This window comes from Tenrec ecaudatus, chromosome 3 (assembly GCF_050624435.1).
Source record: "Tenrec ecaudatus isolate mTenEca1 chromosome 3, mTenEca1.hap1, whole genome shotgun sequence".
NCBI classification, from domain to species: domain Eukaryota; kingdom Metazoa; phylum Chordata; class Mammalia; order Afrosoricida; family Tenrecidae; genus Tenrec; species Tenrec ecaudatus.
The window spans coordinates 220,040,949-220,058,112 of NC_134532.1; the positions used below are offsets into that span (position 1 = coordinate 220,040,949).

Genomic DNA, 17,164 nt, shown 5'->3' on the forward strand with positions numbered 1-17,164 from the left:
ACATCCAGGACAGGCCTTGGGGAGCCCTGGGTGTGAGCCCATGAAGCAGGCTGAGAGCACAGTGACAGGCCAGGAAGGCTTCCTGGAGGAGTGGTCCCGCACAGAGGTGGGAGTGTGGGGCTCAGAAGGGACAGAGCATTGATGGCCCTGCTCCCACCCCAAATGGTGGGTGGGGGGGCTCAGCCAGGGGGAAGAGCTGATAGAGCAGAGATCTCCACCCCCACCCCTTCCCCAGGGCTGGGCTGTAGTGGCCTCTCTGCCACAAGCTCCTTCCCTGCTGTGTCGGGGTCCTGAGGCTGTCTGAGGGCCGGGAAGAGGGGTGGGCCCTGCACCCAGCTCAGCACCCACCCTGCCTGCAGGGACCAGGCACCAGGACAGCCGGGTAGACAGGCTCCCTTTCTGAGGCTGAGCCAGGCGGTGATGACAGCCCCATCCCCCGTGGCATGGGTTGTCTCAGGTCTCCTCTGTGGTCCCATGAAGGGACCCTTGTCCCCAGGAAGCCCAGAGCATCCCCACATGCTCACACACAGAGCCCTCTGAGCTCCCGAAGGAGCATGGCCCTGGAACCTCAGGGCCCTGGCTTGGGCCAGGGCCAGGAAGCTAGTGACATGATGAGTCCTGTGCCAGGGCTCGTGTCCACCCACACACCATACTGGTCTACTCCCATGGCCTAAGGGACAGCCCCCTCCCATCCAGACGCTTCCCAAGGCTGCTCTCCTCCCCAGCCCCCACCGTCTGCCCATTCACATGCACAGAGAGCAGGGGGCTCACACAGTGGGCAGAACCCACCCAGGCCCACTTTCTCCTCTGCCCAGGAGCCCAAAGCACCTCAAATGCCCCCTTCTCTAAGGGCCCTGCCCTGGGCGCCAGGGCTACAAGAACCACCTCTGGCCACAAGGCCCTGTGCAGACCCCTGTCTGAGTCCTGGGCTCACCAACCCAAACCACTGCCAGTCAGTCCCTCCCGCTCAGAGCTGCCCCGTATGGGGCTTCCCAGGCTTCAAAGGTTCTGGGAGCAGACATCCTCTTCTGTCTCCTGAGGAGCAGCTAATGGATTAGAACCACTGCCCTCATGGTGACCAATCCAACCCCTAGCCATGGACACCAGGGCTCCTCACTCAGTGCCCCCTAACTCACTGCCACTGACTTGGTCCCGCTCATAGTGAGTTGACATTTTAGAGACTAAATCTATGGGGCATCAGACAGCCTCATCTTTCCACCCTAAGCACTCCCTTCCTGGTCTGTGCAGGTTCCTCCATCTGGCACCCAGCATGCCGGCAAGTGGCCAGGACCGAGGACAGAGCCAAGGTGGGTGACCTCATGCACTTTCTCCAGGAGCCCCTGTGTTTGGGGCAGTCTTGGCCCCATCAGGGGACTCTTGGTGGTCCCTGTGGCCTGGTTCAGCCTCCGAAGCTTCCCTGGCCTGGCTGTGGCAGGGGGCTGGGGGTGTTTATCTGTTTATCTTAGGCTGAGATCGCTAGAGTCACAACATCAGCAAAGCAAATATGTAAGTATACAAAGTATTCATCTGTGTGGTGTCATATATATACAGAGAGAGAGAGAGATTTGTTTCAAACAAATGCCTCAGCCAATTGTGGAGACTGGCAAACTTCCATCGACAGGTCAGGCTTCAGGCCACAGACGTCTTCTAACTCCTGCAGAGCCTAATGAACCCCAAAGAAGCACCTTAGATGGCAACTGTGGGCTCATGGAGTTATGGGAAACTGCCATAGCTTCAGGTCAGATGGCAGCCTGCTGACTCACATCCCGACTCAGGGGCCAGAGATGGACACGTTGTGCGCACAGCAGAGAGAGAACTTCTGCCTGGGGCGTAGACCATTCCCACGAAGCACTCCTGTGTCAGATCACGAGTGGGGCATGCTTGTGCAGTTCCAGGCAGGGTGACCTGGACAAGCTGAGGCATAGCTTTGACCATCACACAGGTGACAGTGTAGGTAACAGATTGGGCGGTTATCATAACCAGCTCAGCCAATTGCTGATATGAGGTGTAGCAGGGGCTCCCAGGGGCTCTGGAGACCAGCCCTGCTGACCTTCACCCATCCTTAAATCTGTCTGTCCATCTGCCCATCTATCCATCTGTCCATCCAACCACCACCTATCCATCATCCCTTCACCCATCCCCACTCATCCAACCAGCCATCCTTCTACCCTCTATCCACGCCCCCCACCTATTTGTCCATCAATCCCCTACTCATTCATCTTGACATCCTCATGGTCATCTGTCTATCCACCCATCTATCAATCTATCCATTTGTACATCCATCCATCCATCAGTTCATCCATCTGTCCATCCTCCATCAGTGCATTCGTCTGTCCATCCATCCAGCATTCATCATCCAGCTGTCCATCCTCCCATCCAATCATCCAACCATCCATCCGTCCATCCAACCATCAATCTATCCATCCACCCATCTATCTCCTACTCATTCATCCTGATGTTCTGATGGTCATCCGTCCATCTGTCCATCCATCTATCCATCCACCTATCTAACCATCCATCCATCCATTCATCCACCTACCTAACCATTCATCCATCCCCCTACCTAACCAACCATCTGTCCATCTATCTTCCTACCTAACCATCCATCCATCAATCCATCCACCCACCTTACCATCCATCTGTCCATCCATACATCCTCCTACCTAACCACCCATCTGTCCATCCACCTACCTAACCATCCATCCATCCAACCTCCATCTGTCCACTCACCCATCCACCCACCCAACAATATATCTATCTCCTGCTCATTCATCCTGACATTCTTATGGTCATCTGTCCATCCATCCATCCACCCACCCACCTACCCACCCACCCAATCTTTTCTTCTGCTCACAGTAATCTCTTTATCAATCCAGCCAGCAGACCTATCCTGAGGACCAGCTCTGGGTGTGGACATGGGATGGAACCCCCAGTAAGACATGGACAGACCCCTCTTGGGTCTGATGGCCACAGGGGTGTGACTTCCCAGTTCTCCATGGGACACGAGAAAGTGCATCTGGGTGGGGTCTCCCTGGAGGGTCCTCCTCCCTCCCATGCCCCTGCATCCATCTCAAAGCCTGCAGCTTCCTATCCTCTCCCACAGACCCCCCCATCCCCCAGGCCAGGGGAAGAGTTCCCAAGAACCTTGACCCTTGCTATGCCACTGCAGGCTTCCAGTCATGCCTGGTCTGTTGTTGGCTTTTACGGGCTCTTGGAGTCCTGCTGTGCAGTGGTTTCTCATTGGGCTGCTAACCACAGAGTCAGCTGGTTGAAACCACCAGCCATTCCTTGGGAGAAAGATGAGGCTGTCTGTTCCTATGAAGAGTTATAACCTTGGTACTGTGGTTAAGGGAAGTCCTGGCTGTCACTTCAGTGGTCAGGGACTTGGTGATGGCAGCTGCCTCAGGGTGTTTGTCACCTCACCTGCTGCCTGCTCTGAGTAGTTACTATGCCTGGACACTAGCTGCCCTGCTCCTGTGAGAAGGATGCAAGACAGCAGTCCTTGCCCACACCTGTCTCCAGGACAGCGGGTGGCCTTCACTGGCTGCAGTCTGCCTCATGGGAGGCTGTGGGTTGTGGTTGGCAGAGAACGGGAGTCCTTGTGGGGCCTGCAGTCCACCCAGGGGCAGGTCTGTGGGGGGGGGGGCTCTGAGTCAGTGTGGTGCGAGGTCTCCTTGCGGGCCGAGCTTCGCTGGACAGGGAACTGTTCTGTTTAAAAGAGTGCGTGTCTGCTTGGGGCCTGGCCCGAGCCCCAGAAGCAGGGCTGAGACCCCTGGGGGTGTGAGGATGAGCCCCACCTTGGGTACTTGGGCATGGGGGCATGGAAGGCAAGGTGGGCTGCTTGCCCCTGGAAGTGATTCTCCCGCACCTTGTGTGCCGGCAGGGTCAGCTGTGAAGAGCCTGGGTCCTGGGGAGGGTGGGGAGTGATGCTATGTTCTTACCAGTCCATTGTACTGCCAGCCTGTGGGCACACGAGGACTCACATCTGGGAAGTGACCTCAGGAGTCACTGAGCCAGGCCCTTCAGCCAGCTAGGTTCCTGCCTGGCCAGCTTTGGTGCCGAGGACACGCACACAGACAGGACATGCTCAGGCCTGCTGGTAGGTCTGCAGATTAGGGGCTCTCCGTACTGCCAGCCTCAGACTCCAAACCCCACACAGACCAGGGTTCTGTGTGTCCAATACGCACACACTTTGTCCGAGGCTCCTGCGGTAACATGCACCACAAAGGGGCACCTGGCCCACGCTGTATTCTCACAGCCCTTAGTGGGGCTCCCAACTGGGGTGGTAGCATGTGGGGGGGGGTTCCTGAGGCTCTGGGGAGGACCCTGCCCCTCTCTCCAGCTCCTGGGGGTCCCAGGTCAGGGTAGTGGGGGTGAGGATTCCCTGAGGCTCTGGGAAGGATCCTGCCCTTCTCTCTGACTCCTGGGTGCTGGACGCAGCATCACATGGCGTCCTCCCTCTGTCCCCATGTCTCTGTGTCTCGTCTCCTCTTTTACAAGGATGCCACTCAGAGGGAATGGGAACCCACCTGCCCCTGGTGACTTCATGTAGGAGAACCCACCTGCCCCAGATGACCTCATGGGAGCCTGGCTGACAGCACCTGCAATGACCCCAAGTGCAAGCAGGTGCCCGTCTGGGTTCTCAGGGCCACTATAACCAAAACACGACAAGGGGTCTGTAACAGATGGAAGCTTGTTCTCTGACAGTTTAGGAGTCTGGACGTCACATTCAGGGAGCTAGTCCTAAGGGGCCCCCGGGTCTGTCTGTGGGCTGTACTGCAGTGTCTTGTATGTGGCTGTGAGGCTGGACGCAGAGCCACTGTGACTTCACATGCCGGCAGGGCCACCCAACGTGCACAGGTTTCAGCAGAACAGACAAGGAAGACCTCAACTCCCCACTTCAGAGGAAGGAGCCTCAGGAAACCTGGTGCGCAGCCTGAACACACGGCAGACACCAGTGTCCTCAGACTGGAAGCAGGACCACATGTGGGTAATGGCCCCGGGGACTCTCACGATGTGACTGAGGAGGAGCTCCTGTCTCGGAGGGGGTCACCATGTGATGTGAATGGGGTGAAGCCTTGGGGATGGGAGCCTTCGGGGTCTGCATCTGCTGAGGGGACTGGACTCGAGGCAAGGAGAAATAACTGAAAAAAATCTACTGAGGACCAAAACTTGGGATGAGCAAAGTATGAGTGTAAGAAAATTGGAAGTCATCAGAAGTGCAGTGGAGCACCTGGAGATTGATGTCCTAGGCATTCATGGGCCGACATGGGCTGGCATTGGCCATTCTGACTCAGAAAACCATACAATTTACCCTGTCGGTGTAACATGGTCAAGAGGGACAGTGTGTCAAAAAGTAAATTTCAAGATCTTTCTTGAAGAGTCTTGCTGTCTGTGATTAGATTAGATCTATCTGCCTTCAAGGCGATCTGATCAATACAGCCATCATTCACATGTATACACCGACCACGGGAGAAATTGAAGAATTCTACCAGCGTCTTCAGTCTGAAATTGATCAAACATGCCATCAAGATGCATCAGTAGTTACTGGCGATTGGAATGCAAACATTGGAGACGAAGGAGCAGCAGTTGCAAAGTACGGACTTGGTGGGAGAAATGAAGCTGGAGGTCACGTAATGGAAATCTATAAGACAAATGACCTCATCACAAACACCTTTTCTACAACAACACACAGCGACTGTACACATGGGTTCCCCAGGTGGGATCCACAGACATACAATTGATTGCCCCTGTGGGCAGAGAGGATGGGGACGCTCACTATCAGCAGCTGACTCCAGGTCAGGGGCCACCTGTGGCTCAGACCATCCGTTGCTCATGCATCAGGTTGAGTTGAGGCTGAAGAAAAAGAAAACAGGTCTACTGGGGCCAAAAGATGACCTTGAGTCTAACCCAACTTGACTTTGAGAACATCTAAAAGCTAGATCTGCTGCATTGAGCACTGATGACAGCAAACTTGAGGAGCTGTGGGTGCACTGCACATCAAGACCTTCATTCATGAAGAAGACAAAAAGGAAGGAAGGAAGGGAGGGAGGGAGGAAGGAAGGAAGGAAGGAAAGAGTCCACATGGATGTCAGAAGAGATTCTGGAAATTGCTCTTAATTGTAGAGTAGCTAAGGCACATGGGAGAAATAGTGACATTAAAAAGCTGAATAGCAAAATTTAAAGGACAGCTTGAGAAGACAAGGCTTCATGATATAATAAAGTTTGCAAAGACCTAGAATTCCCAAACCAAAGAATGACACGCTGTGTCAGACCAGGTAGACTAGAGAAACACATCCATTGATACTCGTATATGTCTATGAAAGAGCTTTATATCGAAGAAACAGCCCAGGCCAGATCAAGTCCGCAAGTCCCATATTAGCCCATATGTCCGAGACCAGTCCATAAATTCCTCTTTAGATGCATGCAGCACATGTGATGATGCTGAGTACAGGAAGATCACAGGCCAGTGGGTGGGGAGTCTTGTGGATCCAGTGCTGGTGGTGGCCGTGTCTCCAGGGCTCTGGCTGTTATCAACATAGTTCCATGTGGCTCCTCAACATGAATGTGTAGCAGAGAAAGAGTGTGTCCCATCTCCAGGGCGGAAGAGAGGAAGTCCCAGAATCCTCAGGAAAAGACCACGCCCACTAGACGGCATCATCCTCAGGCTGTGACCTGGTTGATGGGCTAGACTCCACCCCTTCATTCTTTTATCAAGTTGACATGAGCTTGTGTGACCACCACAGACCACCCCTGTCAACTTGACATCTTCACACAACTATGTAGCCATACAGAACGTTAAATAAAACAATAATAAAATAACATCTGTGCCTAACAGGATAAAACTAAAATGCATACAACTCAATATGTGCCAACCTCATTGTAACATAATATTCTATAAGTAAACAAAACAACTATTTTCTATGCCTAACAATTGCAGTTATGTGAACACCTACCCCCAAATCCTATGTATCTATTCCCCCACCCATGAAAGTTTGTAAGCCAGCCACTTCATGCCTTTATCCACCCAATCTTAGATATCCAATTTCTATTTTGCCCACTTACATCAACCCAGTGCTTTGAGGAGACAATCATGTTCTTTGATATGAAGAATCTTCATTCCTGTTGGAACCTTGTGAGGCTGCATCCATAAGCAAAGTCAATCAGGACAGGCCGTCCATAGAGTCTGCAGCCATATGCACCAGTCACAGGCTCAAAAATCTTTTCATCTGGTCGGCTTCTGGTCAACTCAATGTGTGCTGCCTCACTTAGCTGCACCAGGGTGCTCATTGGTCACCTTGCCTTTAGACGATGGGCACTGTCACAAATTTTCAACAATCCTAGCCCCCCTCTGCTAGGTCATGAACTTCAGACCAGACAACCTGCTTTCGTCTCTCCTCCAGTCCCTGTGAACCAAACCCATGGTGTCAGTGTCCAGACTCAGCCCATCTCTTTATTGCTGCATCTCTCCCACTTTCACTCAACAAGTGGACCCAGGTGGTTACCTAGCAAGCATTTCAGCCTGCCCACAGGCTCCCTTTAATGTTCAGTTCTAGAGAGGAGAGTTCCTTCCATGTTCCAAATCTTTCCATCTTCTGACCCAAACCACTAGTTCAGAATTCAAAAAGCCAAAGGGCATTTTCCTCTTCAGTTGCCAACAGCCCCCAGGAAAGTCTCTTAGATGCGTGCCAACGCCCTGGGTGGGGCTTGTCTTGGCAGAGCCTTCTTTTCAGGCTTGTCCTAACCTGTTTAAAGACCCAGTGGATGGTTGAAAGCAAGTGGGCTTACAAACTGTTTATACTTCATTTATCTCAATCATTATATCAATAACAACAGGTGGGAGAAAACAGGATAAACCTAGGAGAGCCAGGTCCTAAACTCAATTCTTAAAACAGTCAAGTTCAATCCTTATCTATCTTTTCTCACTCCTTATCTAAACTATTCCATTGACATGAAACATGGCCTTGGGCCTCTGACTGCATCAAGCCAGGGCCATAGCCTCCTGTCAGCCATTGTGACCCTCTGTCGGCCATTTTCACAAAGCAGCCTGGTTTCTGAGAAATTCAAGGGGTGATTTTTGCCCCCTAAGCTCAAAATATACATTAATCACATTCATTTTCACCATTTCAAACAGGAATAACAAAAAACAACAACCAAACAAAATAACCAGAACTTTAACTTCCCATATTCTTTCCAGAAAACCCAGTAAACTGCATGGCATATCTGACCTCTGGCTAGCCAAAGAAGAAAAGCCACCATGAGGCAGAGGTCCAACAAACACCCACTCTCCATCTCTGTGGTTTGTTTCTCCAGTGCCCCGTTCCTGGTACCAAATGTGTTAGTCCAGGTTGACTAGAGAAACAAATCCAGAGACACTCATGTGTCAAGATGGCAGGACTTCCTCTTGTGTGTGTTGAACGTCTTCTCAGAGTGATCTGTCCCTGGAGAAGGACATCATGCTTGGGAGGGTGGTGAATAAGAGGAAGGCCCTCTGGGAGGTGGACGGGCACAGTGGTTGCAGTGATGGGCATGGGTACAGGAACCACTGAGAGGACAGGGCAGGACCGGGAAGTGTGTCCTTCTGCTGGGCACAGGTTGCAACCAATTCCATGGCTCCTAACAATACTGACAGCTCCCGGGGAAGGTTTTCTGTCTGTCTGCACTGGGAGAAGGTCTTTGTCTCCTTCCCGCACCTGGAGGCCTGGCATTGTTGTAGATCCCCTGGATCTGGGAGGAAGGAGCCCCAGGAACACAGTGGCCACGTGTTGGACTGCTGACCACAGTGTCGGTGGTCAGAAACCACCAGCTTCTCTGGGAGAAAGACAAGGCTTCCTGCTCTTGGGAAGGGGTCGTGCCTCAGAAACTCACAAGGACCATTCTGCCCTGTCCTATAGGATTGCTATGAATCAGAACGAACTTGAGGGCAGTGAGTTTGGGGCAGTTACATCGTCTATTGGCAATTTGAGAGGATTCAGAGTGAAGGGGTGGAGCTTAGCCTGTGTGGTAGTTAGATTATTGTGCCAACTAGGCCAATAAACACATGTGGGGTTAATTGAAAGGTGGAGGGATAAATGGCTCAGTGAGCCTCACCTTTCTAGTTCTCGGGTCTCTTGCTCTCTGATGGTTGGACCAGGGTGCAGCTGCCTTAGTAGTTCCCTGCTTCAACTGGCAAGGCTCACTTCCTGAAGGACATCCCTGAGGAGAAGCCACATGGACCTACCCCGATGCAGCCCTGGGTGCTGGGGCACTGATGTGGAGACCCCTGCCAGCGCTGAGATATTTACACATTCACTGACTCAGCTTTCCTCCTGAAGTTGGCATCATTGCATGTGTTCTGTGAGATGGAGGAGGACTTTGTGGATTGGTGTTGGACATATGGGTTAACGTTGGACTTGTGGGTTTGGGCAGCACTGGGTTGGGATGTTTTCTTGATGTGCACTTAATCTTTATTTTAAAACTCTCTCTTATACATGTGTTTTTTGTGGATTTGTTTCTCTAAAGTATCCAGACTAATACAGCCTGTCAATCAGGTTGCAGCTTGATAGCCTCATTTGGAGGCACTAAGGAGATAAATAGCTCACTAGAGGCAGGACACAGGCTCAGTCCTTGGGAGCTTTTGCAGCTGACAAGACACATGGTGTTGTGCTAATGCCCTGAGCTGGAGGAGCCATGTGGAAACCCCCTGCCAGCGCTGAGGTGTTTCCACTGCCACTGGATCCACAAGGCTTCCCACCCACTGGCCTGTGATCTTCCTGCATTCAACATCATTGCATGTGTTTCGTGAGTCTGAAGAGGACTTTATAGATTGGTATCTGACATATGAGCTAATATTGGACTTATGCACTCGATCTGGACTGGTCTGGGATGTTTCTTAATGTACAATCACTCTTTATATAAAGCTCTTATCCACATAGGAGTCTCCCAGGATTTGTTTCTCTGGTCTACCTGGACTAATACAGATCCCATGTTCATGCGTCCCCAAAGAGGAGGCCTCCTCTTGCCCGTGGGGTTTAATGGACAGTGAGAACCTCCCCCTTGTTGAGGGTCACCCCATTTCCTGGAGAGATCCACCCCGTGCCTTGGTACCTCTCCCTCTTTCCAGCCCAGTCCATAAGTCTGATATTAGCCCATATGTCTGATACCAGTCCATAAATTCCTCTTCAGACTCACGCAACACATGCAGTGGTGCCGAATGCAGGAACATCACAGGCCAGTGGGTGGGGAGCCTTGTGGATCCAGTGGCAGTGGAAGCATCTCAGCGCTTCCATGGGTCTCCACGTGGCTCCTCCAGCTCCACGGCTCTGGTTCCATCAGTGTAGCTCCATGTGGTTTGTCAGCAGGAAAATGAAGCAGAGACAATGTGTCTAGCCTCCAGTGTGCTTCTTATCTCCTTAGCACTTCCAAATGAGGTCATCCAGCTGCAGCCCGATTGACAGGCTAGCTCCACCCCTTCCCTCTTGATAGTGTCAATTTGACACCGATTGTGTAACGACCCCAGCAGACACCATTCCTTACTGGCTTACGTTAAATGATCATGTGGCTTTAAAAAGACCACGGGGAAAAACTTTTTTTTAATGTAAGGTTTAAAGCTTATCTCAGGGCAAGAGTCTCGGGGGTGCATCCAGCCTCCCTGGCCCCAGAAAATCTGGCTTTTGTGAGAGATAGACATTCTGCTTCACATCTTCCCCCTTTTGATCAGGAGTCTCTGATGGAATTTTTGGTCAACCCGTTGAGTTATGGTCACCAGTTGATGTCCAGGGCTAGTAAAATAAGGCAACCATCCCCCCACCCCCCAACACACACAGAAGGTGCTTGGCACAACACCTCCAGGCCACTGTGACAGGATGGGCATCCAGAGTAGGCGCCCATAGGCCTTGAACTGCTAACCACAGGCCAGTGGTTCAAACCTACTCACTGCCCCATGTGAGAAAGGTGAGACTGTTTGTTCCCATAAAGACTGACAGCCTGGGGAAACTATATAAGGTTGTTGTGAGCCAGAATTGGCTCAATGGTGGTTCGTCTGGATTTGGGGGGATTCCAGGAATGGGTCCTGGCCAGAGGTTTCTGAGGAGAGGCCATGCTTTTAGGTCAGTGCACTGGGTGCTGGAGGTGCGCAGGTGTGTACAGGAGGGAGGAGTTGGCCGGAACCACCACCTGCAGGTGTGCTGGGTGATGTCCACCCTGTCCATTCTCAGCCTCCCTACTTGAGGCCCTCCAGCTGCTGACCTCACTGTCCTTCCTCTGGGTCCTTGGGCAGTGAGACCGCAGCAGGAAGTGGCTTCCTTCTGGAAGGTTCCCCGAGAGATTGTAGCACCAGCTTGCAGGTTGTCCCTGGCCCAGCGAGCCTGGTGCCCTGTGTTGGATGATGGGCCCCGGTCTTTGCTGTGGTCAGCCTGTGCCAGCTGTGGCTGGACCCCCCCAGGGCATTGGCTGGTAGCTTTTATCCGAGAGGCTAGCGCGGGTGTAACTTTTCTAAAGCCCCCCTGACACCCCTCCCCAGCTGTCCTTGCTTCCTGGTCTTTGCACCCCTGGGGGCAGGAGCTGCCCAGGCTGGCTCTGATCCCATCCACAGAGAGACAGGGCAGTGCAGGACGGTGCCAAACTGACTGGCGGTGGGGTCCCCTCTGCTTCCCTTCCAGCTGCAGAAGCAGACCTGGGGCCCGGCGTGCCCAGGCACCATGCCCTGTGCCTTACAGGTGTGTCTCTGTGCCACCTAGGTGTCCGTGTCTGTTCTGAGTCCCCGTCCCCACCCTGTCCTGCTGACCCTGTGGCTGTGTGTCACTGCCTGGCCCACATGGGAGGGTCTCTGCTCATGACTTCCCCGGCTGTGCACTTGTGAATGACCATTCGGTCATGACAGGACAGGGGAGGGGGAGGGCTCAGGGGATCAGGATGTGGGGACTGGGGGGTATCAATGTCAGGCTGAGTGGTGGGGGTGCTTGGTGCCAGTGGGGTGGGGATGGGAGAAGAAGGAGGGCTTCCACAGGGACAGAACAGCCCCGAGGGCAAGGTGGATGTGACAGGCTTTTGGAGTCTCCATGGCTTTCCCCCAAGGTACCTTTGGGTGGGGCTGAACCCTACCTTTGAGGGTGTCCACTGTTTCAATTCCAGGACTCCAGAGAGACAGAAAGGTGGGTGGACGGACAGGTAGATAGGGACTAGATGGCTCGACAGCTGATAGAAAGGTGGATGGATAGACATGGATGCATGAGACAGGAGAGAGAGAGATGGTAGATAGGCAGAGAAGATGGGTGGGTGGATGAACAGATTGAAGATGTAGACAGATGATGGATACATGGTGTGTGTGTATGTGTGCATGTGTGTTGCGTAGTTGACAGACTGAAGGACATGGATGGTAGAAAGAGCAATACCCACAGCGCAGACTGGTGGCTGATTGTGGTGTGTGCTCTGCACGCAGCAGATTCGTGGATAGATTCTTGATAGAAAAGGTGCCTGCATAGACAGATGGAGATGGGTGGACAGACAGACCATAGGAAGGAGGATGGATGGACCATCTAGATATGCGGATTATGGAGACATAGTTGTGTAAATGATACATCTGTGCACACAGAGACGACATGGACAGATGGAGACTGGTGGACAGACAGACGATAGGAAGGTGGATGGGTGGATGGCTGACATACACAGATAGATGCATAGATGGAACATGTGTACAAACACGTATGCACACGTAGGCATACACACATGCTCACACATGCTTACATACATGTGTGTGCACAGGCAGTGTGGATGGCAGAGGAGGGGGTGGCTGCGGCATAGACTGGCTGGCACACCAATTGATGTGGGGCAGCCTGGCTCTGGGTCCCGAGCCCCATGTCAGAGCAGCTCTGGGCCCCATGGGGCATCCATGATTGATAGTTCGGAAGTGGGGTGCCAGGGCCTCTCTTCCAAGGCCCCCTGGTGGACGCTGCCCTCCGGCTACTCTGTTGGCAGCCAAGTGTGTGAACTGTTTAGGTCATCAGGACACTGTGTGGAGGAAGGTGCACCCCAGTCCTCCCTTCCCATTCCCACATCCCCCCAGCCTTCCCCCCCCCCCCGGGTCAGCAGGGCCTTCAGAGCTCATGGAGCCAGCCGGATGCCCAGCGCCGGCTCCAGGGCCCCTCTACCGAAGCTGAGTGCATGGTGATCTCCTTGTAGCCGTGTCCCCACTGTGTCGTCTGCCGGTCAGGCCATTGTCACCCATTACCCCTGTGTTTCGCCATTCTCTCTGTCTGCAGGCAGCATTCTTTTTGGGGGCTGCTCCCTGGGAGGCTGAGGACGCAGCCCCTCAACATCTACCTCCCCGCCCCCCACTCTCCCTGCAGGAGACCAGGACGTCTTCAGAGAGCATTGTCTCAGCACCCGCATCCAGCACGTCCGGCTCTCCCAGCCGGGTCATCTACGTGAGTGGGGGCAGCTGGGTAAAGGTGGCAGAGTGGGACGGGCCCCTATTTCCCTGGTGCCTGATGGGGGGAGGGCGGTCAGGGGGTGAACCATGCGAGCTGGGCTAAGGCCTCCACCGTGGGCAGATGTCCAGCCAGATATCGCCCTGTGTGGTCTAACACTAGCACATAAACAACACGCAGCACATGCACACGCACTCAGTGCATGCACACACGTGAACACATGCACTCACAGGCATGCACATATGCACGCACACATAGGTGCACACACATGCACACAGGCACACGCACGTGCATGCACAAATGTACACACAGGTGCATCCACATGCGTGCACACACACAGGCATGCACACACAGGTGCACACATGCACGCACACCTGAACACACTTGCACACAGTTGTGTACATATACACACACAAACGCACACATGCATGCACACACGAACACACATGTGCATGCACACAGGCACACACAGAAATACACTCATGCACGCACACATGTACACACAGAAACACACATGCACACGCGTGTGCGCACACTCGAAAACATGTGCACACACGAACACAGGTGCACACACGTGTGAGAACACACGTGTGTACATGTGCACACGAATGTACATGTGTGTGCATGTGTTGGGTATGTACGTGCATGCTCCCATGTGTACGCACAGTGCACATGCATGTGCGCACAGCATTAACGCGTGGGCACACACACTGCACATAGCAGTGCAGATCAGTGCAGGAGGGATGGCAGTGAATGTACGTCTCACGGGCACAAGACAGGTCTGTGCAGCTGCTCCCTGGGCACATGGGAGTTCCAACTCATCTGCAGAAATGGAAGGAACAGATAATGAGATTCCCCACAGGTGTTTGGAACCCCATCCCCTCAGCTCTTCCAAGTCTTCGGCAAGGTGGTATTGGTGTGGGGTGAAGCCCGGCAGCCCAGAACCCTGACATGGGGTGGTGACTGCGTGTCAGGGGCTGCAATGGTGTGTCCATGGCCTGAATGTCATCATACGGTCCCACTGCCCAAGCTTGACCCTCTCCAAGGAAGCCCACTGCTCAGGGCAAGGCCAGGAATGCTGAGGGGCATGAGGGGACCGAGTGAGGTGGGCAGACTGGGCAGACACGGAGCACGCAGTCCCTGATCCAGCCTCACTACCTGCCCACTTGGAGCTGTCTCTGTCCCTCATCAGCTCCCACCTTGCAGACCCCATGGCCGGGTGTTGGGCCACAGACCAGGCCTGCCTGACCCCACCCTCCCCTGGCCTCCCTCCTGCTCAGGCCAAGCTGGGTGATGAGATCCTGGACTACAGGGAGCTGGCTGCACTGCCCAAGAGCAAGGCCATCTACAACATCGACCGCCCGGACATGATCTCCTACTCTCCCTACATCCGGCCTGCCGCGGGCGACCAACACAGCTACTGTGAGGTGCGCACTCGGGGCCCACAGCTGGGCATCTCGTGTGGACACCCAGGGGTCCCCTCCTGGTACCCCTTCTAGCTCACACCCTGTGAGGCACCTGCTAAGGTCCCGGGTCTGACCGATGGTCTATGTGGAAAGCCCAGGTGGGCTGTCAGAGCCGGCCTGTGGGAACTCGGACAGAGCCGGCTGCCAGTGCCACGTGCCGCACCACGAAGCCCGACCTGCTCTGAGCCCAGCAGCAGGCCCTGCCCCAGATCCCCTCACCCCTCACATTCACTGGGTCCCACATTGTGGGGCGGGGTTGGTGAGCTTCACAAGCACTTGGTGAAATCCACTTCTCATTCCAACAAACTGGCAGTTGTCTTGAAGCCTAGAGTCTACCGGTTTGTAATCCAGAACATTCCAGGCCAGCACCTCCCACCCCCACCACCCTGAGAGCCAGGGTACTTTGAGCCAGCTGCCCCTGTGGCACGTCCTTGACCCCCTGGGTGCTGACCGCTTAGCCCTTGTGGGTCTGCGGTGGGTCAGAGGGATGAGTCCTCTCCCCAGAGACACCTCAGAAGACAAGGCTGGCCGCTTGCTTCTCAGAAGCCAGCCCCAGGCACCCCACGAGGGAGGCTGCTGTTTTGACACACGGGGGTCGGGGTTCCTGGAGGCAGGGTATGTGTTGTGTGTGCATCTGTGGCAATACAAGGCATCAGGGTCTGTGTCCGGTGCTGCTGGCTGGGGGCGGCCACCACCCGGCCCGCCCAGCATCTCCGTTAGCAGCAGTAGCACTAACGGCCTGTGTTGTGTCTGCAGCCCCCTCAGCTGCTCTCGCCAACGCCTATGGAGGTAACAACCCCCCATCCCGGCATCTGCAGGCACCCCCCCACACACACACACGGGCAGCCCTGGCCCTCCAAGCTGGCTGCTTTTATACCCACCTCACTGCATGCTGCCAGTCAGTGCTACCAGTGCAGGGACCCCACGCTTGCCAAGTCGGGACCCTAGGTTTTGTAGAGAGGAGATTTGGGGGCTCCCCTGGGGTCTCCCCACACGGGGCTTGTGAAAGTGTGAACATCCCTGGACTGTCTGTGTGTCAGAGGCTGTCTGTTGTCGGCAGCCACTGGACTGCCAACCGCAAGGTCAGCCGTTTGAAAGCAGCAGCTGCCCCGCAGGAGAAAGATGGGCTTTCTCCTCGAGTACAGTTACTGCCTCGGACGCCCACGGGAGTCCTGCCCATTGCTGTAGGGCCACCTGGCTGCAGCACAGGGCGAGTTCTCAAAGCAAGTCCAAGACACCCGAGCGGCCGCTCACCCTGAGTGTGCCTGGTGGGTCAGGGTCATAGGTCAGGGCAGGAGCAACAGCGGTCACCCAGGCACCAACACAGCCCTTGCACTCTGTGCCTCTGGCGTGCCCAGTGCCACTCGCCCGCTGGCCCCTCCACCCAGCAGTCACTCTGTGCCTCGTCCACTCTAGTCTGCCAAGAGCCGGGCTCAGGACACCCCCCTCCCTTCCCATCCACATTCCCTGTGAGCTACCCCCGGGTGTGGAGTCAGGGTTCACTGCATGCACCTGGGACACAAGTCAACCCATGCAGAGCCCAAGAGCCTCGTTCTGGGCTTTCTCCATGCCGACCAAAGGGGAAATTGAGGCAATGGAAGGCAGGCACTTACCTAGACTGGCCCCACTCAGTCCAGAGGGGAGCTGGCAGCCTGAATGTACACCCTGCTGCTACCCAGCATCTCCATGGAGTCACTCCCTGCTGTCCACAGCCCCTGGGGCTGGGCCTGGAGGATCCCTCTGGTCCCCTCCTTGGGAAACCTTGTCCCACGGTGGTCCCCTGCACTGGGGCCCTGTCCCCTGGTCCCCTGCATGGCAGGCCACATGGTTGAGATGAGGGCACGTGGCCATCTGAAGGTTGGACACTGGGGGAGCAGGAAACAGGCTGAAGGGGCCAAGCCGTGGGCAGCAGATCAGGGTCTCAGGCTTCTCACCAGCATGAGCGGAGGGTGGGGTGGGGTGGGGTGAGGTGGGGTGGGAGGATGCAGAGTGATGTGGACAGGCCGCCTCCTGCCTGCCTGTGGACTGAGAGGGCTGGCAGCTCTACCCCCAGGCCCCGGCTCCGCCATCACACGCCACCCACCTGCCCCCATCATTGGCCTGCAGCGGCCTTCCTACTCTGCCCCAGGGGGGCCTGCTCACACATGGGGAGCCCTCCTCTCCCCGATCTCAAACCTCAAACCGTATCCAAGAGGCCCTGTCAGATGGAGCTAGGGTGAGGGGCAGCACAGAGGTTGCCCATGCCTGGCTGCGCACTTGGGGTCCTGGGCATAGCACAGTGTGGGCGGCACT

At 54.8% G+C, this 17,164-nt stretch overlaps 1 protein-coding gene across 1 annotated transcript in view; it reads left to right on the forward strand.

Moving 5' to 3' along the window:
* The window catches only part of ABLIM2 (actin binding LIM protein family member 2), a 63,797-nt gene that overhangs the window by 14,457 nt on the left and 32,176 nt on the right, over nt 1–17,164 (forward strand). Inside the window, exons 6-9 of the mRNA XM_075544652.1 lie at nt 1,249–1,307; nt 13,326–13,403; nt 14,687–14,833; nt 15,629–15,661. Coding sequence (XP_075400767.1) covers nt 1,249–1,307; nt 13,326–13,403; nt 14,687–14,833; nt 15,629–15,661 — 317 coding nt within the window. The remainder of the gene's footprint in view (nt 1–1,248; nt 1,308–13,325; nt 13,404–14,686; nt 14,834–15,628; nt 15,662–17,164) is intronic.